The following is a 26,477-nucleotide window of genomic DNA, read 5'->3' as shown; positions in this document are numbered from 1 at the left end:
AGTAAAGCCATTTCTATCATTTCACAATTCACAAAACATTTAATAATAAACAATTCTCAATTCCCTGCTCCAAAGGGTACTCAAAATCTTTTAACAGGTAGTGTACATCCTTTTATATCTGTCAAACGTGTGTGTGTGTGTGTGTGTGTGTGTGTGTGTGTGTGTGTGTGTGTGTGTGTGTGTGTGATGATAATCTATAAGTGGAGGAGCATTCAGATGTTAATCTTAAACAGGATGTGAGCTGAGAAACCACCAGCTGAGAACAAGTGACCTTGCTGCTGCTGCTGCTGTTGCTGCTACTTTGTACACACACACACATGCACGCACGCACACACACACACACACACACTGGCCTACACATCCTCTCCACACTGAAACCTGTTCTCATACTCAGTCGACTTCTCCTCACACAAAGAAACTCAGTCTCGCTACGTCTCCATCCCACCAGGTAAGAACTGTCTCGCTGTCTTAATCGCTGTGCTTGGGTTTGTTCGTAGCTGTACAGTAAAAGTGTGTGTGATGAGCAGTTCAGCTGAGGGCCTGTATAAACTAGTGATCTAAGTAAATGATGGATTATAATCAAGTTAGAACACATTAAAAGTAAAAGTAAAAGTACAGTAAAAGTATTAGCATGATTTTTCTAGTGTTGCTAATGTTGAACTGTTGTTAGCTCAACTGGTGGATGTAGTGCTAGTAACACTTTAAGTGATGTTGGAGATTCTTAATGCACTCATTGTGCTTTTTTTAAATGCCATTAGTGTCTATTTTTAATGTTATTTTTGTAGATAGCGTACCCTTCTTACATCTATTGTAATAATTGTGGTGTGCCTTTACTAGGAATTTTGGTCTCCCTGTTACATCACATCCAGTGCTATCGGTGTTGCCTTATTTACTAGTGTTGTGTCTTTTTAGTGGATTGGTGTCTTTTCAAGTTCTCTTTTTATTGCCATTGCTGTGTCTTTTTAAGTTTTAGTTCTGCTGTTGTCTCCCCTTTAACCGTTAGTGTCGTTACTGTTCCCTTTTTACTGCAACTGGTGTGCCCACGTTAGTGCAAGTGTTGCATGTTTTTCACAGTTTGTATCACAACTGGTGCTGTTAATGTATCCTTTTAGTCCTTAGAGTTGTCTGTAGAGCTGCCTAATATAAGACAGGGCCAAGACAAGGACTCGCCGAAATAGATTCAAGGCGGAGTCTTAAGGGGTTTGAGGTGAAGTCAAGATCGAGTCAAGATGAAAGTCCAAATTGAGACTGAAAACCAAATCCTTTTTAAGCCTTCTTTAGAGTTAAGTTAATGGATTGTTTTAACATGGTCAAGTCACATTTGCAATGATGAAAAAGCGTTAGCAATAAAACAGCACAGTAAGATAGTGTGTAACTTCAGCTCCATACTGTATATTGAAAATGCACTGTTATGGGTTGGGTTTTTTTTTTACGGTTTACTGCAGAATCACCTTAAAATCCATCACCCAGCTAATGTCAACAAGCAGTTGTCAATATTATTACACCCTACTGTATTCTCCTTAACCCTTTCTCGCAGTACACCGGCGTTCCATTCCACTGCCGGAACGGAAATCAACTTATCGGACATTTACAATCAGTACAAACAAATTAATTATATTATCGCCGCAAGTATGTTTGAAGATTAGTCAGGACACTGTTGGGTTTTTGTGTGTAGAGTACTAGGACTCTGTGTTTAGCTGCCTGTGAGCAGGGTGATGGGAAAAGGGTGTGAGCCTCCTGCTGGGCAAACATTTCATACCTCTCCGCATTAATATTGGTACAGAGATAAAAATGGACAGCACAACTAAAGCTATTTTGGTAGTAAAACACCATACATACGACTGCTGCAATAACATTTAAATTATAATATTTTACGACAAATTATAACATTTAAACCTAGTAGGCTAGGTAAAACTGAAATACTTAAAGCCCTGAGTGTCTACTTTCATATGAGCCATTAACACTAATTGTGGAGTGTGACATCATAAATAAATTCAATGGCGCCACCAAAACAGGCACAAACAAAAACTTGAAATGGTGGAAATGCTCATTTTCCTGTCTATTTTTAGCGTTAATCATATTGGGTCTAGACCATTTGTTAATTTTGTTTTAATTGTAATTGTGTTTTTCTTTATATTACACAAGCCTAGCTGTGCTAACGCCTCTTCAACAGTTTTAGCTTCATGGTATTATTATACCCTAACTAGCATTTAGATGCTTCTGTGAAGACTATAAAGCAGATCGGTACTTCACTCTGGATAAGGACATCTGCCAAATGCTATGAATGTAAATGGGTTGGTTTTTTTGGGGGTTGTTCTTTTTTAAAGAGATATAATCATGTGAAGTGGTTACTGTGGTAATTACAGTTAACTTAAGCTATGGTGGGAAATAAGAGGAGTCTGATTGTCTCACACCTTCCATTGCTCATTTAGGCAGCCCTGTGGGGAATGCCCATTATAACGAGAGAAAATGACAAAATGACCTGGTAATATATACTGTAAGAACGTATGATTTATGATAATGATTAAACACCAATAATGAACATTACTGCACTGTGTGCCTGAAGATAAATGCAATGAAATAATGTGTTTTACATACAGAACCCGAGTGCATACGTCCCGTAGTTGCAGTTCCACAAGACACATTCCGCTTTACATTAAAAAACCAGTAATGCTTTCTACCGTCAGTGTTCATTTCCTCAATTTTGAACGTTTCTAACAAAGTGCTTAATGAGCCCATGATTAAAGAGAACTTACAGCACATGCAAAAATATTTTAAATTGTAAAAAAAAAAAAAAAATTAACCAAGAATATTTTTAAAAGAGCACACCAGCATCATTAATATTTCTTAATGATTACACCAATGACACTAAGGTAAATCAAAGGCACACAAGAGGCACTAAAAATTGCACAACAGGGGAAGTAAAGACTTAAAAGGGCACATTAATGGCACTTAAAAAGGAAAGCAATGGCAATATAAACGTACACTGACAGTACAGTGCTAAGTGGCATCACTTAGCACTGTACTGTCAGTGTACATTTATATTATACCAACAGCTAGGGCTATAGGACTTGAGTCCAGTCTTGAGTAAATCTCAGATTTATTGTCATTTGGTCTTAGGCACTGGTCTTGGTCTTGGGCACTGGTCTCACTAGTTATGGTCTTGGTCTCGACTGAGATCCATCTTTTTTTTTTTTTTTTTTTTCAAGTGTACAAAATTTGACAGGAAATAATCCCTTCTTCTAGACAGCTTAGTCATGGAGTCACTGTTGCAATGCACGAATAAAGCAAACTAGTTGATAGAACTTGTATAACTCGTTCAAGTTCAATTAATTATTTCAGAATGGGTGTTAATTTTGCTGCTACACCATCTTGTTTACCAATGGCAGGGCAAGAAACAACTTTGTTCATTATAAACCATATTTTGAACTGTTGTGATATATATTATATTTGGAAGTGTATTATGTACAGTTGTAATTAAAATTATTCAACCCCCATTGTAAATAAGGTTTATTGTCAAAATGTACACTGTCATATATCAAGGAGGTAACTCTGGACTTCAGTTCCCATCAGCCACTGCACTGTACTATGTCACATGACCACCTGCATCTGAATCACGTTTCTGTTAATGAGCACACTTATATATAGCCATTGTTTGGACTGCATCTCTGTCTTACGTTTGTCTTAGACTACAGTGTTCCATGTTACCGTATTTTGTTTCTCGCTATAGTATTTTGCCAAGTTGTCTTAGTGTCTTTGTTCTGATTGTTTATTTGTTTAATAAAACGTTGTATATCTGCAATTGCTTCCGAATCTACCTTGAATCATGATATACAGACTTTCAGCTGTTTGCAATGAACAAATTAAACAGAAGCAATTGAAATAGTTCAACACAACGAATGCTTCAAGTGGTTTCCCAAAATTCAACTGAAAATGCAACTTATAATGACTTCTCCAGTTTCAAAATTATTCAACCCCTTCATGGCAAGCATCTTTAGTACTTAGTACTTTTCTTTTAGTACTTTGCTGTTATGACCTGCTGCAAACGAGGTGCATAGCTTCCGGCAGCGTTCCTGAGGAATTTTCCAGTTCAGTAATATTCTTGGATTTGTGTGCTGCAAATGCCGTCTTGAAACCCCACCAGAGATTTTTTATGGGGTTGAAGTCAGGCAACTGTGATGGCCCTGTAGAATCTTCCAGAGCTTCTTCTGCAACCAAGCCTTGGTGGAATTTGAGCTATGCTTAGGATCAATGTCCTGTTGGAAGGTCTAATGATACCTAAGCTTCAGCTTCCATACAGACGGCATGAAGTTTTCTACTAGGATTTGCTGACACTTCAATGAATCCATCTTGCCTTCCACACACTGCAGGTTACCAGTGCCATAGGATGCTAAGCAGCCCCAGAGCATCACCGAGTCTCCACCATGCTTGACTGTGGACAGAGTGTTCTTTCTTCATTTTTCTTCCTCCAGACATACTGCTGATCCATCGTACCAAAAAGTTCCAGTTTTGTTTCATCACTCCAATGAACAGAATCCCAAAACTTCCACGGCTTATTTATATGATTGTGAGCCGACTTTTCTGCTGCTTTTGGGTCAGTAGTGGTGTATGTCTTGGAGTTCTGGCATGGAAACCTTCTGCGTTTATTCCTTCTGTGCCTTACTCTGCTCACTGAAAACTCAGTACCTGTCACCACAAAGTTCGAGGGTTTTTCACAACCTGCCTTCTCAGAAATCTGGTTGCAGGCATTGATTGCTTCTTTTTTCTTTAATTTATTTTCTGTCCCTAGTCAGTTCAGGTGTTTCATGTGTTCCAGCTCAAGCACACCTGGTGCAACTAATGAAGCCCTTGATTAGTTTCATCAGGTGTGCTTGAGACAAAACAAAACTTCCTGGGATTTCTGACCATTTTCTGCTGAAAATTTTCATGGCAACCCTAAAAAATATTGTTAACTGATGTTAACTATTACATTGGTGATGTTAACCATTACCTTTTAACTAAGTCAAAACATGCACTGATAGATTTTATTGCATATTAATGAACTCAAACATTCTCCGTTTACCTTGAGAGCCCTGCCAGCGTCATTTAATATCAGTGAGCTCAAAGCACGTGTGCAACTGTCAGTCATTCCAGATTCAGATATCAACTGGCTCATCATCCATTTTATTGGGAAGAAAAAGAGTCCTTCCATATTTAGAGTGATTTGAGTGATGGTGTATTTTGAGTGATAGCTCATACCAGCTAACGCTGATGTTAAATTGCGGCATTCGTACCCAAAATGCGTAAAGGTTGGCATGTCTGGTAATATAAGATAATCACAGCAAACATCACTGGACATTGGTGCAGAGTAAGATCGTGTAGAGATGATTACAGTGCTATATCCTACAAGCCTAAGTACAGCAGAAAAAACAGTACAAGTAGAGTTTTTTAATTAGTGCTCATTTACATGTTTAGTAAACAGATAGGTCTTAGGGAAAGTTGATGCTACCACCTGGGAGCATTACAGAAGAGAATCTTAATTTGTGTTTTCCTTATATACTGCGTAATGGTGGGTCGAGTTTAGCTGTGCTAGAAGCCGAACGTTTAATAAGTGCCTTCAGGTAGGTAGGGATTAGTTTTGGAGCCATGAAGTGATATGAGGAAAGACATCACCTAACACACATACTGAATAACTTCCATAATCAGGGTCATGTGTTAAACTGAGGCAGGGGCTGTTACATGTCAACATGGAGAAATTTCATTTCAAGCAAAAGTTGTGAGTAGCTAATCATCGCTAACTGCATACCATGCCATTACATATTAGTTTTTAAATTACACGTCATACAAACGAGCAGTGTGGTGGCACGACAGGTAGCATTGCTGCTCAACAGGGTCCAGGGTCCCTAGTTCAATCCTGAGTGACAGCAGTCTAACAAACCTGCTGCTGTCTGTGTCATTAATATTAATTAATTAATCAACAAAAGACAAAGAGAAAATCACTCATTTGACTGAATAACTTCAGTAAATTTAATAACAAGCACTGTATATATCATACAGTGAATTCTATTATATTTTGCATTTATTTGCTTTATTCAATTTCTGTAGTATTTCTTACTTGAATACTACTGAAAGACCTACCCGAGAAAACATATCGTTATCATGAAATAAGATTGTAGTCATATCGCCCACCCTTAAAAATTATCATTTGGTGATTCCAGTCTTGATTTGCACATAAAATATGAAATGCAGTTCTTAATGTAGTAAATATCATAAACCCTGCTGGATTTCTTTTTTTTTTATTTTATTTTAGGAATTAAAATGAAAAAACTTACAAGAACAGAGCTGTGTTTAGAAATGAGTTTGTTGTCATTCATAGACAGATTAAAAGCAGTAATAAAGCATGAAGCTTGTTCTTGTGACGTGCGGTGGAATGTAACTCTACTCTGTACTCTCTCTCACTCTCAGCCTATATAACTGTGGGGGAGAGGCATCAAATCACTGAAATGTCAACTCGAACTGGACGACACAAAATAGTGTGATACAATAACAAAACAGCTTAATTTGTATTTTCATATACTTATATAATAATAATAATATTACACTTAATAATAATAATAAAAGTTCTACATATACCTCTATATCCCCTTTTTTCTTTGAAACCATTTTTGGATAGGAAACTAGTTGAGGTGCTGATGAAATAAAATAAAAATATTAAATGGCAATGGCAAGATGTAATAGAGGCACTTTTTTGTTATATTTATGTTGCCACTGGATTGTGAAGGTTAAACTATTAATTGAACAGCTCAGTGCTGAGTTTACAATTGCAATTTCAAAACTTATTTCTGGACTCGGCAGGACTCGACTCAGACTTTAAGGACTTGGACTTGAGTTCAACTTGGTCCCTTTCAGACTCGGAATCGGACTCTGACTCAATTGGTTAAGGACTTGGTCTCGACTGGAACTCGACAAAGGTGGACTCATACACAACACTAAAAAATAGCATTGATATGAATTTTTACTGTTTACTCAGTTGGCCTGAGTGGTACTGAGCCCTCATGTGTTGAGCTTGTGTATCCACATATTTTCAAATGATTTTATCTTCTTAGCAACTAAAACACTTGTTAGCTCATTTTAACTCATAATTAACAATTGTAATAATCACGCACATATATACATTTCCTACACAACAAACCTACAATACTGTCTACTTCAGGTTGTGTGTAAGTTAATAATATAGATTGAAGTACTAAAATATTATAATGTATCTTCTCCAGTGTACGTCTGTGGTCCCTTATGACTGCTTTTTTATTTATAGCTTGCACACTTTTTGCATCACGCTAATAAGGCAACTTGCGGTAAGAAAGTCTGTTATGTAGCTCTGTGCTCTTAACACACCCAGAGTTTCAGATCAAGATATGTCTTTCAAATAAGACACAGTGGCTAGAACTGAAACCAAATTGTCAAATGCTATTTCTACATTTAAATTGTCAGTCTTGCTTAAGCACTTTTGTTTTCTTGCATGATATCAGCTTGAGAAAGGAGCGGTGTTGCAATAATGACAATATGTTAATATAACACATTTTGAATCCTGTGTGCATCCTCATTCGGGAATGATCATATTACATTCAACTGTATTTTCTATCATCTTTTGCATTAATGCTACATTATATTGCGAGAAACAGCAAAGAAGAAAATGCAATCTGCTTTAGTCGGGCCACGTTTTCTAGCCCATTTATTTTCCTAGTGTTTAAAGTGTCTTTTTTAAGTGTCTTTCTAAGAGCACTAAACAAGAAAATTCTTAATTTATCGTGTATCTTGGGGGAAGCCTTTACCATCTCCGGTTGGTAGCTGTAGCTGTAGCATGATGGGTAAAGCTGGCAGGTGGGTGGGAATTGGCAAAGAATAAATGGGGAAGAAAATAGGATGGAAATCTAACTTTTGAAATTAAGTCACCAAATCTGAATATGTCACTGGTTTGTGCACCTTGACAATTGTAATTTAGGATTAAAACAAGATGGTCAGTATGTTCGCTAGACTAGATTAGAGTTCACCTCTGGTGCTTCATGTCCAAGCAGAACACAACACTGACACTCCAACATTTCAGGATGAGCCTGGTTGAATACTTACTTAAACTGGACCTCCATCCCATAGGCAACTTGTGAGACTGTTTGGAAGAGCAAATGCAACACCAAAATAGGCATCACGAACTTTAGATGAATTGTCTTCATTCAGTGAAAGAAACAAAAAATTTGTTGCATGTGTTATTTCTTGCATAATATTCTGTTATGCCTCCGTTCAGCTTAATAACAGCACCAATCGTGTCAGGTACGAGTGTCACCATAGTTTACATCCTGGTCAGTGTTGTATTCTGGTCTGAATATGAAGCACAAAAGGCAGATGTCTGTTTCCAGCCGACAACTGATGATCCGGACGGTCCAGTCATCCAAGTGCACAACTAAGGCTCTGCTATTGGTGGATATACAGTGCATATGATAACGTGAATGCAGGTGAAGGTTGTGATGTACAGTTGTGCCCAAAAGCTTACATACCCCTTGTAGAATCTGCAAAATCTTAATACTTTTAACAAAATTAGAGGGATCATAAAAATCCCATGTTATTTTTTATTTCGTGCTGTCCTGAATAAGCTATTCCACATAACAGATGTTTACATATACTCCACAAGACAAGATTATAGCTGAATTTATAAAAATTACCCCATTCAAAAGTTTACATACGCTTGATTCTTAATACTGTGTGTCGTTACCTGGACGATCAACGACTGTTTTTATGTTTTGTAATTGTTGTACATGAGTCCCTTGTTTGTCCTGAGCAGTTAAACTACCCACTGATCCACAGAAAATCCTCCAGGTCCTGCATATTCTTTGCTTTTCCAGCATCTTCTGCATATTTGACCCCTTTCCAACAGTGGCTATATGATGTTGAGGGACCCGTACACAACAATTAGAAAAGGTGTAAACATTCACTGATGCTCCAGAAGGCAACATGATATATATTAAGAGCCAGGGGGGTGTAAACTTTTGAACAGGATGCTAAGTGTAAATTGTTATTATTTTGAGCTTAATTTTTCATTTAGTACTACCCTCCAAAAGCTAAATAAGATATTTACATGTCTCCCAGAAGACAAAATAATAGCAATTTACACCAATAAATTGGTTTCTTGTCTTGATATAAATTTCGCTGCAGTTAAAGCTCTAATAGCTAAACTATAAAGGGAATAGTAATGCTAATAAAAATGACACTCAACTCTGAATTAGAGCTATCGAGAGAGCTAGACAATTAATTCTTTCGTGCTTTGTAAAGTTTACAGCCTTGTGCATGACACTCAAATGCGATGGCCTCGTCACAGTGATAGAATGTGACCATTTTTGATCCTGTCAAGTCATTTGGCTTTTCTCCACAAAGAAATTTATTGTTTTGCTTCACTATTAAACACATATTACAAAACACACATTTATTAACGCGTTTTGTTTTTCAGCAAAAAGTTGTGTTTCCTTGAAGCTGAAAACTGTCCCTCTATGGACGACGTTCAAAGATAAAGGTACCACATACACATTGTACAGATCATAAAATGTAGATTGTTGTACCTGATATCTATTTAGTAATTTCCTATCCAGAAAAGTCACACAAAGACCATGTGTAAACCACACATCATACATTTCACATTCTGGGTTTACATCCTAACACTTAAACACATTTATCTCCTGTCCTACATGTTATTGTCTGTTTGCACCAAATATGGGTATACAATTTACACTTTCAGGGTATAAGGTGTTAAAATGCATTTTCACAGGTTTTTCACATCACATATTTCTCAAAAAATTGCATGTGGAAAACATAATCACATTGTACTGTGAAAATGTACTGTGACATGTACTATGTGTGATTTTTCTCTGCAGTAACTCTTCAAATCGTTAGTAATCAGGATCTACGTATTAGATGTATTCAGTCTATACATATATATATATATATATATATATATATATATATATATATATATATATATATATATATATATATAGACTGAATACATCAGCAAAGCTGCTGATTGGTCAGGTCATCATCAACTGACAGTTGGAATATATATATATATATATATATATATATATATATATATATATATATATATATATATATATATATATATATATATATATATATATATATATATATATATATATATTCCAACTGTCAGTTGATGATGTCATAATGGCTGTTGCAGCACCTGACCAATCAGCAGCTTTGCTGAAATGCTGAATCTTTTTTGAAAGCATGAATCCTTATATACACACACTTTCTTTGTTGCATTCTCTTTGCTGCAGTCCATTGCGTCAATCGAAAATGGGTTACTGAGAATTAATCCAGGTCACTGTGTGTGTGTGTGTGTGTGTGTGTGTGTGTGTCAAATGCAGAGTGCACATCGAAATGTGTGTCCTTTGAACATGGTGAGTCGAACGTTCTCTATCCTAGTCTTTGTATCATTCTGTCTGTCTCTCTCTCTCTCTCGCTCTCTCTCTCTCTCCCTCTCTCTTTCTCTCTCTCTCTCTCTACCTTTTCTCTATATTAAACATTCTGTTTCACACATACAACATAATATAAATGTTCACCAATCAGGATCGTTGGAACAGAGCAGGCGGGATCAAACAAAGATTCGATCACCATGACGACTCAGACGAAGGAGATTACCACGAGCCAGAGGAACCCATAATGCGCTTTCCCAGACCTTGCCAGCCGCCTTCAGTCTACGCAGGTAACGTATTCCACTGTGGATGTTAAACCACACAGGCCATGTACAGTACAGGCCATGTAAACACCATTACAAATGCCAAACACACACTTTTGGCAATATTTGTATCCTGCAGAGTGATCATGATTAATGGTTAACAGGGTGGATTCTTATGTATTATTTATTTTATTAACACAAATATGTGTTTGGTTTAGAGAGTGATCAGGTGATGTGTGCTATAATGAAACAGACTGATTCTAGAGGTGTTACAATGTCTCCGTCTAGTGTCCAAATTATGGTACAGGCATACTCACTTCATATACTGTGCTGCTTTGCCCTGAATTGCTCCTAATCGAAAGCAAATTTCTTTCAAGTGTGTGCTTTGAGATACGTCCACATTGGACAGATGATAGTGCAGCATATCCGATAACAGCACATCCTGAAGTGTATTATTCCTTTTTGCCAGTGCTTACAATTCTATTTATTAAAGAATTACATGGTGTACTTTTTTGTTTTTGTTTTTTACATTTCATGTTGTAGAACATCCATGAAACACGCTAGTTCCTGTTATTCCCTTATGTTACATTCCTCCATCCTGAAGACTTCCCCTTTTGGACATTACCCTTCTGAGAGTGATATGCATGTTTGTGATGGGGCTTGTGTAGCCTGTATAGTGAATAGAGTGTGTGTGAGTAGAAATCCATTAAAAACACAGAGTTCTAGAATGTAGAGTAGAAGAAATAGCGTTCTCCAAGGCCTTGGTGCAATACTTAATAGGAAGTGAATGACCAGATAACGTGTAGTGCAAATTAGGAAGGTTGAAATGCAGATGAAAATGAGGACAACACGAAGTTGTCCACTAAAACAGCGTAACAATAAAACATACAGTATAGTACCTTCAGTAAACATCAGCCTGATTACTGGAATGATGTGTGATAACTAAAGCTGTATCACGGACAGTACAAGCAGCATAGAAGTCAATAAAGTGTGTATTGTACAGTTCCCATGTGACAGGTAATGCTAGTGTAGTTGATTATTGCATAATGACATTCCTGAGTACATTTAAAAAAATGCATTTCCACCCCTAGAGAGTCATTAAAAGACAGTACGTGCAAATTTGAACAGAAACGGGTTGCTGACTGGCAGGTTGCTAGATGTTTTTTGAGGTTTTACTGTATGAAAGCTCTGTATCCAAGTTAAGATGTTGCTTCAGTATTCAGTAATGACTACCAGTTGTGTTACATACTGTATAAGTACTGCTACAGCCCATAGGTAATAGTCAGGATAATATGCAATGGACATTTTTGCTAGATAACTAACTATGTAGCTCAAAACATGTATGAATTAACACAGAGTCCAACAGCATTTGGCTTAGTTATCTAGCCAGCTCATGTTTCTTTATGCAACACTGATAATCAAGGCGGTGTTCACTATACAGCGTAGACCACTTGATTAGTTAACAAAATTATTGTAGAAAAAAAAAGTATTCCTCAGATATAAAACATTTTCAGACTTGAAGATTTGTTTATTGTGAATTGAGTAATTTCTTTATCACTACTTTTAATCAAATGAATTATTACTATTCATTACCATTACTACAGTTTTGACTAGTGGCCGGCTGTGGCTCAGGTGGTAGAGCGGGTTGTCCATTAATTGTAGGGTTGGTGGTTCGATTCCTGGCCCACATGACACCACATGCTGAAGTGTCCTTGGACAAGACATTGAACCTCAAGTTGCTACTGATGGCATGCCTGGCAGCTTTGCTACCATTTTTGTGTGAGAGAATGGGTGAATGAGAACCAATGTAAAGTGCCGTGTAGAACTGCTAAGGTTAAAAAAAAAAAAAAGTGCTATATAAGTGCAGACCATTTACCATATTACTAGTAGCAGTACTTTTACTCAAGTCACTGTATTTTGTGCTTCCACAATTTTTATTATATTTTTCAAAAACTAAATGTAGCGAAGTTGAATGTTATATTTATTTATTTATTTATTTTAAAACCTATGTAAAAGTACTCTGATTTAATTCTACTCAAAATGTTACCATTATACTGAACCATGTAAAACCCTTTCTTGCAGTGCACTGGCAGTCCATTCCCGCCAGGGGAATGGAAATCGACTTGTCGGACATTTTCAATCAGTATAAACAAATGAATTATTTTATCGCTTCAAGTCTGTTATAAGATTAGTCAGGACAAGGTTGGGTTTCTGTGTGTAGAGTATCGTGAGTCTGTGTTTAGCTGCCGGCGAGCAGGGCGATAATAACATTGGCACTAGAGCTTTTTTGAGATTAAAACACTGTGTACAACTCCCAAAATAAAATGATAGCATTTAAACCTAGTAGAATAGGTACAAAAGGAAATTACAAATTTCAACTTTCAGAAGTGTCAACTTTCATATGAGCCATTATCCACTTCTGTGGCATGTGATATCCTAAATAAATTCAATGCTGAACACAGGCACCCTTAAACGAAGCAGAAATTCTATTTTTTGGCATCTGGTAAGTACTATAACCAGAGTACATATAGTTCATTAATTACCCCTGCTGTTCAAGCCTGTTCTGGTATGTTCTAGGTCATCAGATGCTATATTGGTATCTTTTCTGAAGCAGGGCTTGTGGTTGATATCACGTATCGGAAGCTATGGAAACCCCTGTGATGTCCTCTTTACAAGCTGCTGCACAGTCGTGCGGTCTGATACTTTGCCGTTCCTGTACCAGAAAGTGATGCAGATGGTCAGGACACCTTTTTGTAGAATGTGGTGCAGATGGGAGGTCCTGAGTAAGCACAGGAAGTGGAGATGCTGCTGGGTTTTTATAAACAGTTATTTATTAACATATTGTGAAGAAGAGTAGTGGGATGAGCGCAGAACATTGTTTATGATTATAGCAGCAGTACTTAGGTACAAGTCTACAGTAACCAGGTGAGATGTCCACTAAAGTAAGGCTGTAGTGTGTGAATGTGTGTGTGCGATTGTGCCCTGCGATGGGTTGGCACACTGTCCAGGGTGTCCCATAGCTTGTGTCCCGAATTCCCTGCGATAGGCTTACCTGCAACCCTTTGTAGGATAAGCGAGATGGGTGGACGGGTGGATGGATAAAGCAGTGTGTGAAGAGTTTTTTTTATTATTTTTTTTTTCTAAAAACAGTATCTAAACAATAAGGAACCTGTAAGAACCCCTGGTTCACAAACTGTGATGTTATGTGTGTTGTATGTAGACAAGGGTCCTGCGAGAGAACGGCCTTTTCCCAGCGGAGCTAAAGATTTGAAGGTGAGTATAGTGTGTGTGTGTGTGTGTGTACTTGTGTGTGAGATTGAAAGAGAGAGAGAGAGAGAGAATTGTAATAATGTGCACTACTTACAGTTGAATTTTGTGTGTGTGTGTGTGTGTGTGTGTAGAACATTTTGGATACTCCTCCTCGACTGCCGAAGAGACCCCCAGGTAATCACTGCAGCTGTGGACATTACTGTGGAAATGCAGAAGCAGCGAAACGCATTCTATAATAACATGCTCCTATAATTGACTTCCTCTCAAACAGGAAGCGCCGCGCCGATTGTAAACCGCGATCTAAAACCAGGGCGACAGGGGAAGGCCACTTCAGGTCTGTCTCTCTCTCTCTCTCTCTCTCTCTCTCTCTCTCTCTCTCTCACACATACACATACACACATAGTATATAAAGTGTAGAAAAATATAATAATAATAATAATAATAATAATAATAATAATAATAAATAATAATAATAATAATAATAATAATAACAATAATGCTTTTTTTTACATGACTTTTGCAGATCGAAGATCACAGACTCTAGGTTCTAATGAACCGGTAAACAAATGCACATAAAAATATGTATAATAATGTTTATTGTGCATATGAATAAACACATAACTGTGTGTGATTCTTGCTTATTTACATATTAATATGTGTTTTCCAGACTACAAAGATCCCACCGAGGTAAGGACTGTGATGCTGGGTATTACATTCCTTCTGTCAACACTAAAAATATTTATTTGATTTCACTGTTTGTTTATTTGTTTGTTTGTTTGTTTGTTTGTTTGTTTGTTTGTTTACACCCCCCTCTTCAAAGACCATTGAGACTTTTTTGGTGTTATTAGATTCTAACAATACTAATACAACCCTGAAAAACCAACACTAACAAATCTAACACCAGGAAGTATAAAAATCATAAACACCAACATCTTCAACATATTCAGATTAAAGTGTTATGAACAATTTTCCTTGCGTTTATCAAGAAATTTCTCACAGGAAATGACTTTTTTGGACACAGTGGTTTCAGATAAGGACACACATATACAGTGCTGTGCAAAAGTTTTAGACACCCTATTTTTTTTAGTACAAACTTTGTTACAGATTTGACTTCTACATTATCAAATCCAAACATTCATTTACTAGCACCAAATTAAATGTTACAGAAATTTTTATATGTCATTAAACAAAGCAGCATATTAAGTGATGAGACACTTTTCAGACAGAAAACACATAATGATAGCTGCTGGAATTTGCTGCAAAAATAAGAAAGTCAAAGTCTCCAGAAGAACTGTGTCTGGTTCTGCAAGATGCTGAATAAATCTTATAGCTCATTTCCTTACAAAAGCACTAATTGTACTAATTTCATTATTTTTGAAGACATCTTTGCTCTACAGCATTTCTTTGCATGTGCCAAAATCTAGTGCACAGTACTGTACATGTTTGTCTTATTATATTTGTGAGGACCTCACATTAATATAATTATTAACACAGCAAATTAACACTTTTACACCTATACTAAATCTAAGCCCAACCTTAATCTCAGTAACCAAAAGGAATCATTTTGTCTCTTCTAGTTTTTGTTTTTAAATAAAAGCTGCAAATTTGTGGGGACACACATAACACAGCAGTACACACAAAAACACATACAGTGATTCAGAAGATACATTTCAGGATTAGATCAGATTTTCCTGAACTTGTGTGTACACATGCATGTTTGTGTGAATGAGTGATGGAGGATGCAGTTGACTCCCTGTAGTCTAATTCTGGAGAAAATAAGAGGTGTTACCCTGCTATACTCCTCTTAAATAGAACCTGCACCTACAATATTTTGACACGTCCACATTTTTCATGCCAGGCCAGTGAAATCACTTCCACGTGACTGTTTTGATCACACTGACGATGCTCCTCCATCCAGATCTCCACCCTGTGCTCCAGTGCGCGCCCCACACATACATACACGTACTGCAGCTGAGTGAGTACACACACACACACACACACACACACACACACACACACACACACATATTTATGTATAAATATACAGACGCTTATGTATTTACAGACTCACTTTATAAGCAAACACACACACAGACACACACAAACTCATTTATGGACTCAGACACTCCTTACATAGGCTACAAGCAGACACACACACACTCATTTAGGGACTCTTTTACAGACTCAGACACACCTTCCATAGGTTACAAGCAAATACACACAATCACACACACACACATACTCATTTACTGACACAGACACACCTTATGTAGAATGCTACAAGCATACACACATGGGCACGCACAAACTCTTTAACAAACTCAGGTACACCTTATATAGGCTGCAAGCAAACATACACACACACACACACACACACACAGTCAAAAAACCTCAGTGAAACATTTTATCATTCTAGGCCAGATGGATCATCTCTGAAACACATTGCTCATTCACAATGAAACATCTACAGCTTTGATGTTCATTCAGCATGACAATGAAAACACACCCACATACAGGTATACACATGCATACACACACATTATAAACACACAGTAACAGTCTTGTTGTGTTTATTGGTCAGCAGTGGTGCGAGTCTGACAGAGGACGAGAGTGTGAGTCACCTTTCTCACTTATATTCAAAATAATAGTCAGAAATGCGTGATTCTCCTTTAAATTGTCATGCATTGGTAGATATACAAACACTTCTACCCAGTATATAATAAAGTGTGTTTTTTTTTTCCTCACAGGTAAGTAACAGCAGATTAACAGGTAAGTGCTTATTCACCCTGCCTTCTGTTCACTCTTCTACATTTGTCATACATCTTATTAACCCCACCTAATTCACAGGTCTCCGAAGTAGCCCCAATAACCGACACTCGCTGGATCTGGAGTCATGTGAACATGACCGAAGGTACTAATAAGGGTGATCCTCATTGTGTTGAACAATTATGGGCGTTATGCTACAATATCATTCATTTCACTTTAAGTACATAAAAGTATTTTCATTAAAAACATTAAATTAGATGGATTAAATATGATATTATTTATGTGTGCAAAATGTGTGTAAGAATTTTTTTTTATATTATTTTCACTTTTCATTTAAATTAAACACAAATTTATCCATTTTCAAATGTTATTTTGTTTATCATAATGGTTTTATACTTTAAATATACTGTATGTAGACCCCAGAATGAATAACTGCAATAAATACTAATAACAATGTCATTGCTTTACAGGCTCCTAATAAAATTAGTATACAAGTACTGATAAATATAAATATAAGAAGAAACATATTTCCATTATTTATCTTTATACCACAGCACTATTGAGTTCTCAAATCTGAGTGGTCAGAAGGTGTTGATTAAGTGTGTATAACAGCAGCTCTAACAGTAGTTCAGCTGCAAGGCAAGTCACAGGTTTTTATTAATACTCTCATTTTATTACGTTATCATTTCTAGTAACAGTTCTTCCACAGGGACTTGCTGACAGATGCTACACATAATGGGTATAATTAATAAATCTTTTAGCAAAGTTGTGTGTAAATGTATGGGTAAGCCAAACCGAGCTAAATCATGTTACTGACCTGTTGCCAATTAACCTCCAGCTGTTTCTTTTTAGTGACACTTACTTCCACCTCTTTTTGTTGCCCCATCCCAATTTATTTGAGATGTGTTGTGGCCATCAAATTCAAAATGACCTTATTTTTTCCTTAAAATGGTACATTTCCTCAGTTTAAACATTTGATATGTTTTCTATATTCTATTGTGAATAACATATGGGTTTATGAGATTTGCAAATCATTGCATTCAGTTTTTATTTACATTTTACACAGTGTCCCAACTTTTTTGCAATTGGGGTTGTAATAATAATAATAAGCAAGCACTAAATTTTCCCTAAGCTGAGGTATTTGGTTACAGTTTACAGCTGTATGCAGCCAGACCAGCCGGTCTTCCGTTTGTATGGCATAGTGTTTTTGGTTTTAGAGCAGCAAATACTAGCAAGTGTAGACCAGGAAAAAGGGCTAGAAACACTATTTGGCATGCAAATTAAATTTATGTTACCATGTGAAATTGATTATTTCCCTAAAACAGAATGTCCTTTTTGGTCCTCCAATATCACAATAATTTGCATTTCATTTATTAATGCACAACACATCTTCCTCTTTTTTGTAATTCAATTTTTTACTCTTCAACAATTAGAAATTCATACATCACCACATCAGTATGTAAGCACCTTCACAAATTTCATCACAATGGAAGGAATGCAATGAAAACAAAAGTACATGGAAATTAAAAAGTTGTTGAACAGTCCTGATCATTGACCTTATTTTACCATTTTTTGGGTACATTCACTACAATGAGTACCATGATTTATCTCCAAGAAGGCATAGTTGTGGTTCCAGAGGTAAATTAGACACCAGCCACTCTTCAAGTATTCCCAGAATTTCGTGCCAGAATGTGCAGATCATGCCCACATATTATGTAAGTAAGTGCCCTCCTCTTCCTTACACTTCCAACATAAATCATTTCTCACTATCCCCATCTTGTAAAACCTAGCTGGCCTCCAGTAATATCTATGTACTATTGTACTGGAGGAATTTTTCCCGAGCCTCCCGTATGTTCTTATCCATCCATCCATCCATCCATTTTCTGTACCGCTTATCATTACAGTCCCTCACAGAGCACAGTCACACACACATTCACACACTACAGACAATTTGTAAATACCAATCAGCCTACAATACATGTCTTTGGATTGTTAAACTTTAGATTAACCCTAACCCTAGGGTTATCATTTATATTGAATTTCTTCTTAACACAATGCCTAATCTGCAGATATTTCCCAGAATTCCCTTGATCCCCAATATTATATATTTTTCAATAATACACATCTTCCTTTTTAACATTTTAATATCATACAACATCCACAAAGTTAGTTCTTGGTATGACTTAAGCTATAATACCTACTGTATAAACAGTTATTCCCTCACCGGCCACTCGTTTTTCCTTTCTCTTTTAAAGTTAAAAAGACAAAAGAAAAAAATTTCACCAGAAACCTGAAAGCAGAAATTCCTGACTTTTATTTATTGACTGTTGGTTAGAAAGTGCTGACATTGGCATCTCCTTACAACAATCAACCATTAGACATAGTTAAACAACTATTAGACATTGTTAAATAACACTTTTTTAAAATTAAGTGCATTAATATAAACCTGTGATTTGCATTACAGCTATAACTTCCATTGAAGCTATGATTATAGAGAATGAATAAACACCTTCTGACCAATCAGATTCAAGAATTCAACAGAGACGTGGTATAATAAAATCTAAACACACAAGCTGTTTAAATACCTCTTTTATGCACTCTAACACACACTCACCTAATACATAGTGTACAGGAGAGTAATTGTATATAATGGTATATTTATGGTTTACTCTCTCCCCTAAAGATACTTGACAGAAGAGACCGCTGTACGAGGTGTGTGTGTGTTTATTCTACACTTTGGGGGAATATCAGTGGCGTGTTGTGTTGTTTTGTCTGTTCATCTTGCTGTCTTATTGTTGTTATAGTTTCAGTCAGACAGATGCATCACGAGTGGCCGCAGGTTAAAGCAGACACAGAGCAGGCCAGCTACACAGGACATAGCAAACCAGTAGAGGTAACACACACACACACACACTACTTCTGTCCACTCACCCCAGGCCATGTATTCAACTCTAATTGGCAAGCTGAGTCTCACTAAAAAAAACAACATTGTAAGAGCACTAGATAATCTCCACTACACTAGTGCATCATGGAGTGAATACTGTATGGTTTCATGTTCCATGTTCCATGATTCAGTGTTTCTGTTTCAGGCATCTGCTGAGCAGGAATGGTATGTAGGTGGCTTTAGTAGAGTGGAAGCAGAACATGCACTTCATCTGGTGAACCGGGTAACCACACACCCGATATATATATACACACACACCCACAAACAGAGAGAGAAGGATATATATATATATATATATATATATATATATATATATATATATATATATATATATATATACACACACATACATACATACACTATCTCACAAAAGTGAGTACACCCCTCACATTTTTGTAAATATTTGATTATACCTTTTCATGTGACAACACTGAGGAAATTACACTTTGCTACAATGTAAAGTAGTGAGTGTACAGCTTGTGTAACAGTGTAAATTTGCTGTCCCCTCTAAATAACTCAACACACAGCCATTAATGTCTAAACCGCTGGCAACAAAAGTGAGTACACCCCTAAGTGAAAATGTTCAAATTGGTCCCAATTAGCCATTTTCCCTCCCCGGTGTCATGTGACTTGTTAGTGTTACAAGGTCTCAGGTGTGAATGGGGAGCAGGTGTGTTAAATTTGGTGTCATCGCTCTCACACTCCCTCATACTGGTCACTGGAAGTTCAACATGGCACCTCATGGCAAAGAACTCTCTGAGGATCTGAAAAAAAGAATTGTTGCTCTACATAAAGATGGCCTAGGCTATAAGAAGATTGCCAAGACCCTGACACTGAGCTGCAGCACGGTAGCCAAGACCATACAGCGGTTTAACAGGACATGTTCCACTCAGAACAGGCCTCGCCATGGTCGACCAAAGAAGTTGAGTGCACGTGCTCAGAATCATATCCAGAGGTTGTCTTTGGGAAATAGATGTATACGAACTGCCAGCATTGCTGCAGAGGTTGAAGGGGTGGGGGGTCAGCCTGTCAGTGCTCAGACCATACGCCGCACACTGCATCAAATTGGTCTGCATGGCTGTCGTCCCAGAAGGAAGCCTCTTCTAAAGATGATGCACAAGAAACCCCTCAAACAGTCTGCTGAAGACAAGCAGACTAAGGACATGGATTTCTGGAACCATGTCCTGTGGTCTGATGAGACCAAGATAAGCTTATTTGGTTCAGATGGTGTCAAGCATGTTTGGCGGCAACCAGGTGAGGAGTACAAAGACAAGTGTGTCTTGCCTACAGTCAAGCATGGTGGTGTGAGTGTCATGGTCTGGGGCTGCATGAGTGCTGCCGGCACTGGGGAGCTACAGTTCATTGAGGGAACCATGAATGCCAACATGTACAGTGACATACTGAAGCGGAGCAAGATCCCCTCCCTTCGGCGACAGGGCCGCAGGGCAGTATTCCAGCATGATAACAATCCCCAAACACACATCCTAGACGACCACTGCATTGCTAAAGAAGCTGAGGGTGAAGGTGATGGACTAAACCCTATTGAGCATCTGTGGGGCATCCTCAAACGGAAGGTGGAGGAGCACAAGGTCTCTAACATCCACCAGCTCCGTGATGTCGTCACGGAGGAGTGGAAGAGGACTCCAGTGGCAACCTGTGAAGCTCTGGTGAACTCCATGCTCAAGAGGGTTAAGTCAGTGCTGGAAAATAATGGTGGCCACACAAAATATTGATACTTTGAGCCCAATTTGGACATTTTCACTTAGGGGTGTACTCACTTTTGTTGCCAGCGGTTTAGACATTAATGGCTGTGTGTTGAATTATTTTGAGGGGACAGCAAATTTACACTGTTACACAAGCTGTACACTCACTACTTTACATTATAGCAAAGTGTCATTTCTTCAGTGTTGTCACATGAAAAGACATTATCAAATATTCACAAAAATGTGAGGGATATACTCACTTTTGTGCTCTCCTGATACAACTTAAACATTTTCCCCAAACACTGTGGATAAAAACAACTGCTGACACATTTTCCTGAAAGAACACTCATTAAAAAAAAAATTTAAACTTGAGCTAGCTAGGGTTTTATGTAAGACATGTGGCAGTGGTTTGTGGTGACTTTAAAAAACAACAACAACAAAGATTTTAAGAATAAAGTTGTAATATTTTGAGAATTCAATTAATATATTTAGAGAAAATTTTAAGATTTTAAGATTTGAGAAAAAGTCATAATACTATGAGAAAATGTGTCAATATTTCAAGAATAAAGTCGTAATATATTGAGAAAAAAGTCATTAATATATTACAAGAATAAAGCAACATTTCAAGAATAAAGTCATAATATTATGACAAAAAAGTCATAATAATATAACACAATGGTGCATATCAGAGCAACGAAAATAAAGAAATACTTTAAGTGAAAAATAAAGGCGCATCAGCACTACATTATTATTAGACCTTTGAAATCGTCTCTTTAGTTATAGGAGAAATCACAAGCAGTGGTACCTTCAAGGCCATCTATGGTTATGTCTGAATCATAACAGCTACAACTCCAGCGACTTCAGTACAGCATCCAAAACTTCAATGTGTGTCAATGTGTAATGAATCACCATCAGGTAAACTTTATAGTAAGAGTTCATATGACATAACTCACTGGGGGCTCTAGATTGATCATTTGTCTACACACCCTCATGAGTTGCACACAGATATAACTACCGATAGCCTGGACAGTGACTACTGGCTATGATTTTTCCTTTGACAAAAGAAACAATAAACTTCACCAAATACTCAACATTGTTCATTTTAACACAAACTTTATGTGTATCATTTTGTCACAAAATTGCTTTTTTTCTCAAAATATTATGACTTCATTCTTGACATCCTGTTTCTGTAACATTATATTGACAACAAGGTAAAATTCTTGGTTTGATTTCAGGTTGTATTTAAAGAAAAAATATATAGAATGTGGGGGGGGGGGGGGGGGGGGGACCTCTAAATCATGTGCTGCTGGTGCAAGGGCTTCAGCCTCTTTAATATTATGTATATCTCTAATTTCCACTTAGATGTGTTTTATTGTGGTTAAGCCTAACTACACTGGTATTATGGCTTGATAATTGTTTTCCTCATTTCTGAATCAAGATAGGAAACTCCTGCTCTTTTACTGTCCTCTTAACTTGTGGGGTACCGCAAGGCTCCATTTTAGGACAACTCAAATTTTCAAATAAATAAGTAAATAAATAAAATAAAAATAAAAAGTATATGTGAAATAAAAAGCAGATTCAACTTTTCTTGCAGTCTAACTATATTTTAAAATCATTATCATGCTTTAGCACATGAGACGCACATAAAACTTCATATTCCATTGCATCCTGTGCTCTTTGTTGACAGGAAGGAGCTTTTCTAGTGCGCGACTGCTCCAAGAACACTACACAGGAGCCATACGTCCTGGCCTTATTTTACGACAACAGGGTCTTTAACGTGCAGATTCGTTTTTCTAAGGAGACTGGCAAGTACACACTGGGAACCAGAATCAAGACTGATGATGTGAGTAGTGTTATGGTGTCAGGTTTTCCAATCTCTCATTGGCTACATTCTGAAGCACACTAATGAATGTGTGAAAGTTGTATGCCTTGAAAACTACACAGCAAAATCACCAGTGCTGATTTAACACCCACAGTGTTGAATTCACACCCTACAATGTTTATATGAGTCCACTGGACTCATATAAACACTCTGGGTGTTAATTCAACATTAGGGATTTTACTGTGTATGATGGTATAATTAATGGTAGGTTTGTTCCACTCCTTGCCAAAATATGCATAAAATGTCCTTTAGCAAAAAATGCTAGCTATATGTTTGTCACATCACAATTTTCCTTGTTAGCTAGATAACTAGCTAATGCTTAAAATAATGTTTGAAAATACTATGACATCCAATGATGGTAAGCTACATTGATACGCTAGTCAATGTGGCATTGTGTGTCTCCTAAGCTGTGTCCTAAACCACCATACTACCTTACTAATGTGTCAAGGTAGACATGTACCTTGACACAGTAGAAAATACCCTTTAGCAAGCAGTGTTAGTTAGCTAACTGCCTCTGGCCATGCTCCAAACCATGGAACATAATGCTGTAGTTTTAGTTTTCACAGTACTACTGTACTCATTGTGTCAAATTTTTGTAACACCTTTGGTGACTGAGCTCTTTGTACAATATATGAATAACATTTAGTACTGTAGTATGTATTTTAGGATGAAGCCACAGATCGTGGCCAGTAGTCATTGTAACCAGGTAAGTTCATCATGGTTGTTAAACATCTAGCTGCCTAGCTACCCTTTTTGCTAAACAGTGTTTGGTTGAGCATGTCCTCCCTCAGTCATTTTATGTTGCATTTTAAGTGTTTGTATTGCCTTCCAGACGTTTGAATCCGTGGCTGAAATCATCAAGTTCCACTCCATATTTCCCATCTTGCTTATTGATGGACGAAACCCGGCATCTGCAGCCAGTCATAAGAGACAGTGTGTCCTCATGTATCCCGTCACAGCAGAGGACATGAAGCGATTGCTGAGCTAATGAGCTAAACTCAACAATAAACAAAAAAACAAAGCAGTATACAGAGTAACAAGATATGCATCATCTGTATGAAATACAATAAAAAAATTTAATTAAACACACCCACCTACACAATAAGCATTGTAGATGTAGTGAAAGTTAAATTGTGAAAGATTTCTAGAGGAACAAGCAAAGTGCTAAAGTTGGTTTCACCTCCTTTCAGAAGCACTTTCTTGAACAGCTGATGAATGATTTTATTTTCCCCAAAAAACTAGTTGTATCTCTGTACACTTTTTGTACTATGCATAACTTTTACTGAGGTACATTGCAGTTACTTCCTGGATTCTTCTTTTACATGCATATTTTGCAAACTGCTTAAAAGTTTATAAGTCTTATTTTCATGACCGAAGTGACATGAATAAATGAATGAAAGAGAAATGTATTAGGAATAAATAAATTAGAAAGTAAGTGAAACGGCTGATTGGTTAGCTGCTGTAACACCAATTATGATGTCACTCTACCAACGTTTCCCTCAGTGTATTTCAATGGGAAGGACTCACCCATTAAGAAATATTTAAGAAATATATAGAAAACAAAATTCCACAGTAGAACTTTTGCTGGAATGATCTACAAGACAGTTTGAGTGCTCTACATGTCCTGTAAATTAAGGCTATGGGCTGCGCTCATCACAGAAAAAGGAACAGGGATGTGGAAGGAGAAGAAGCAGAAAGAGAACTGTAAGGAATAAGAGCCCTGTGTAATGAAACATTGCACTAGATGCCCAAAAAGTCAAAAGAGCCACTAGAATCAGAAAACGTTTCACATGTATGAAGCAGTTATAACTCTGCCAGGAACTGTATCCATAGGCCGACTATCCTGAGATTGAGGACAATGATGGCAGAGAAAGATCATAGGCTTAAAACTGTAGTTTACTTGATTCTTTTGGTTGTCGAGTACTAAAATCAACTCGTAAACACCACTTTCATAACAACAAGCTGTCTGGAAGCATTTCCTGAGAGCATTTCACAAAAATGTAACTCCTGAACTTCCCCAAGTGTCATTAAAACTGAAACGGTCATTGTGTTTGTGGTTTGATGAGCATTTTTGGCAAAAGGGACTACAGTATATACCAAGGAAAATTACCCGACACCCACCATAAAACATTGATGAGAATCGGTGATGCTTTGTGGCCGTTTTGTGGCTTGTGGTTAGGTGCGTTCTTGTAAGGATATTTCAGGGTAAAACATGGTTGGTTTGGACATACAGTAGATAGAACTTCTAATAAGATGATGAGCCAAATATACAACCAAATCAACACAAATGGTTCAAAAAAATTCACAATCACTGGATTAAACAATACTGAAAATCTGTGGTATGTCCTGAAGGGCAAAATCCATATACACAAAACTAAGCACATAAAGGAGATTAAAATATTTTGCATGGTGGAGTAGACTAATATGATTCTACAACCATGTATAACCTCGTTAGACATTACAGGAAGATTCATTCAGTGCTGTTTTCTATCCAGACCAGACAAAATATTAGAGTGCTGACCACTTGAAAACCAGTTTCGTAGAAATAAATATGTACTACTTAAAAATGAAATAAAACTGTACCATATCCAACACATACAAATGAATAGATCACTTATCGTATGTTATTCTTTTATATACTTTTACAGGTCACAAGACTTTGGGTGAGTGTGCCCATTATAGTCTCAAATTTCTGTTCTTAACTTCTGTTTTAACCCTAAAGGTTTGACGTGCTGTGTTTCCAGAGATGCTTTTCTTCTCACTGTGGTTGTAAAGAGTTTGTGCTAGACTTCCTGTTAGCTCAAACCAGTCTAGTCATTCTCAGCTAACCTTGTCCAGTCTGCACATTTCCTGGTTTTCACACTATTCTGTGTAAACTTTAGAGACTGTTGTGTCTGAAAATTCCAGGAGCTCAGCAGTTTTTGAAATACTCAAACAAGAATGTCTGACACCACCAACCATGCCACGGTCAACATCACTGAGATCACATTTGCTCCATTCAAATGGTTGATGTGAACATTAACTGAAGCTCTTGACCTGCATCTGCATGATTATTGCATGATGATAACTGCAGGAGTGAGCAGGGATGTACGTATATGTGAGAAAATAAGTACACCCCATGGAAATTATTGGCTTTTTTGACATATTTGGACAAGCAAACATTTGATCATCTTTGAACCAGTGCCTTTTAAT

At 37.1% G+C, this 26,477-nt stretch overlaps 1 protein-coding gene across 5 annotated transcripts; it reads left to right on the top strand.

Moving 5' to 3' along the window:
• Positions 1 to 269: 269 nt before the first annotated feature.
• Positions 270 to 25,330, top strand: LOC108254766 (cytokine-dependent hematopoietic cell linker). Of its 5 annotated transcripts, XM_047151739.2 has the most exons (19): positions 270 to 448; positions 9,476 to 9,538; positions 10,410 to 10,442; positions 10,612 to 10,747; positions 13,941 to 13,993; positions 14,122 to 14,164; positions 14,262 to 14,324; positions 14,514 to 14,548; positions 14,658 to 14,677; positions 15,849 to 15,965; positions 16,572 to 16,602; positions 16,738 to 16,759; positions 16,838 to 16,901; positions 19,440 to 19,468; positions 19,561 to 19,649; positions 19,846 to 19,923; positions 23,091 to 23,246; positions 23,952 to 23,991; positions 24,118 to 24,212. In XM_047151739.2, exons 3-18 carry the CDS (start codon positions 10,440 to 10,442, stop codon positions 23,976 to 23,978), a joined length of 966 nt encoding a protein of 321 aa, XP_047007695.1. In that variant the 5' UTR covers positions 270 to 448; positions 9,476 to 9,538; positions 10,410 to 10,439; the 3' UTR covers positions 23,979 to 23,991; positions 24,118 to 24,212. The 5 variants fall into 5 exon arrangements, 4 of the variants coding, with proteins under 4 accessions (XP_047007695.1, XP_017305589.2, XP_017305568.1 ...); XR_001809958.3 differs by having other exon boundaries at positions 23,091 to 23,991; XM_017450100.3 differs by having other exon boundaries at positions 23,952 to 24,212.
• The last annotated feature ends 1,147 nt before the right edge of the window (positions 25,331 to 26,477 follow it).

Source organism: Ictalurus punctatus, chromosome 2 (genome assembly GCF_001660625.3).
Source record: "Ictalurus punctatus breed USDA103 chromosome 2, Coco_2.0, whole genome shotgun sequence".
In the NCBI taxonomy this organism is placed as follows: Eukaryota; Metazoa; Chordata; class Actinopteri; order Siluriformes; family Ictaluridae; genus Ictalurus; species Ictalurus punctatus.
This window is presented reverse-complemented; position numbering and strand designations above follow the sequence as displayed.

What these genes read in the sequence shown, in the direction of transcription:
- LOC108254766 (XM_017450079.3), top strand. An exon ending in GCGGAGCTAAAGATTTGAAG is followed by an intron (nt 13,994 to 14,121) that starts GTGAGTATAGTG and finishes GTGTGTGTGTAG; the next exon opens with AACATTTTGGATACTCCTCC. An exon ending in CCAGAATCAAGACTGATGAT is followed by an intron (nt 23,247 to 24,117) that starts GTGAGTAGTGTT and finishes ATTGCCTTCCAG; the next exon opens with ACGTTTGAATCCGTGGCTGA.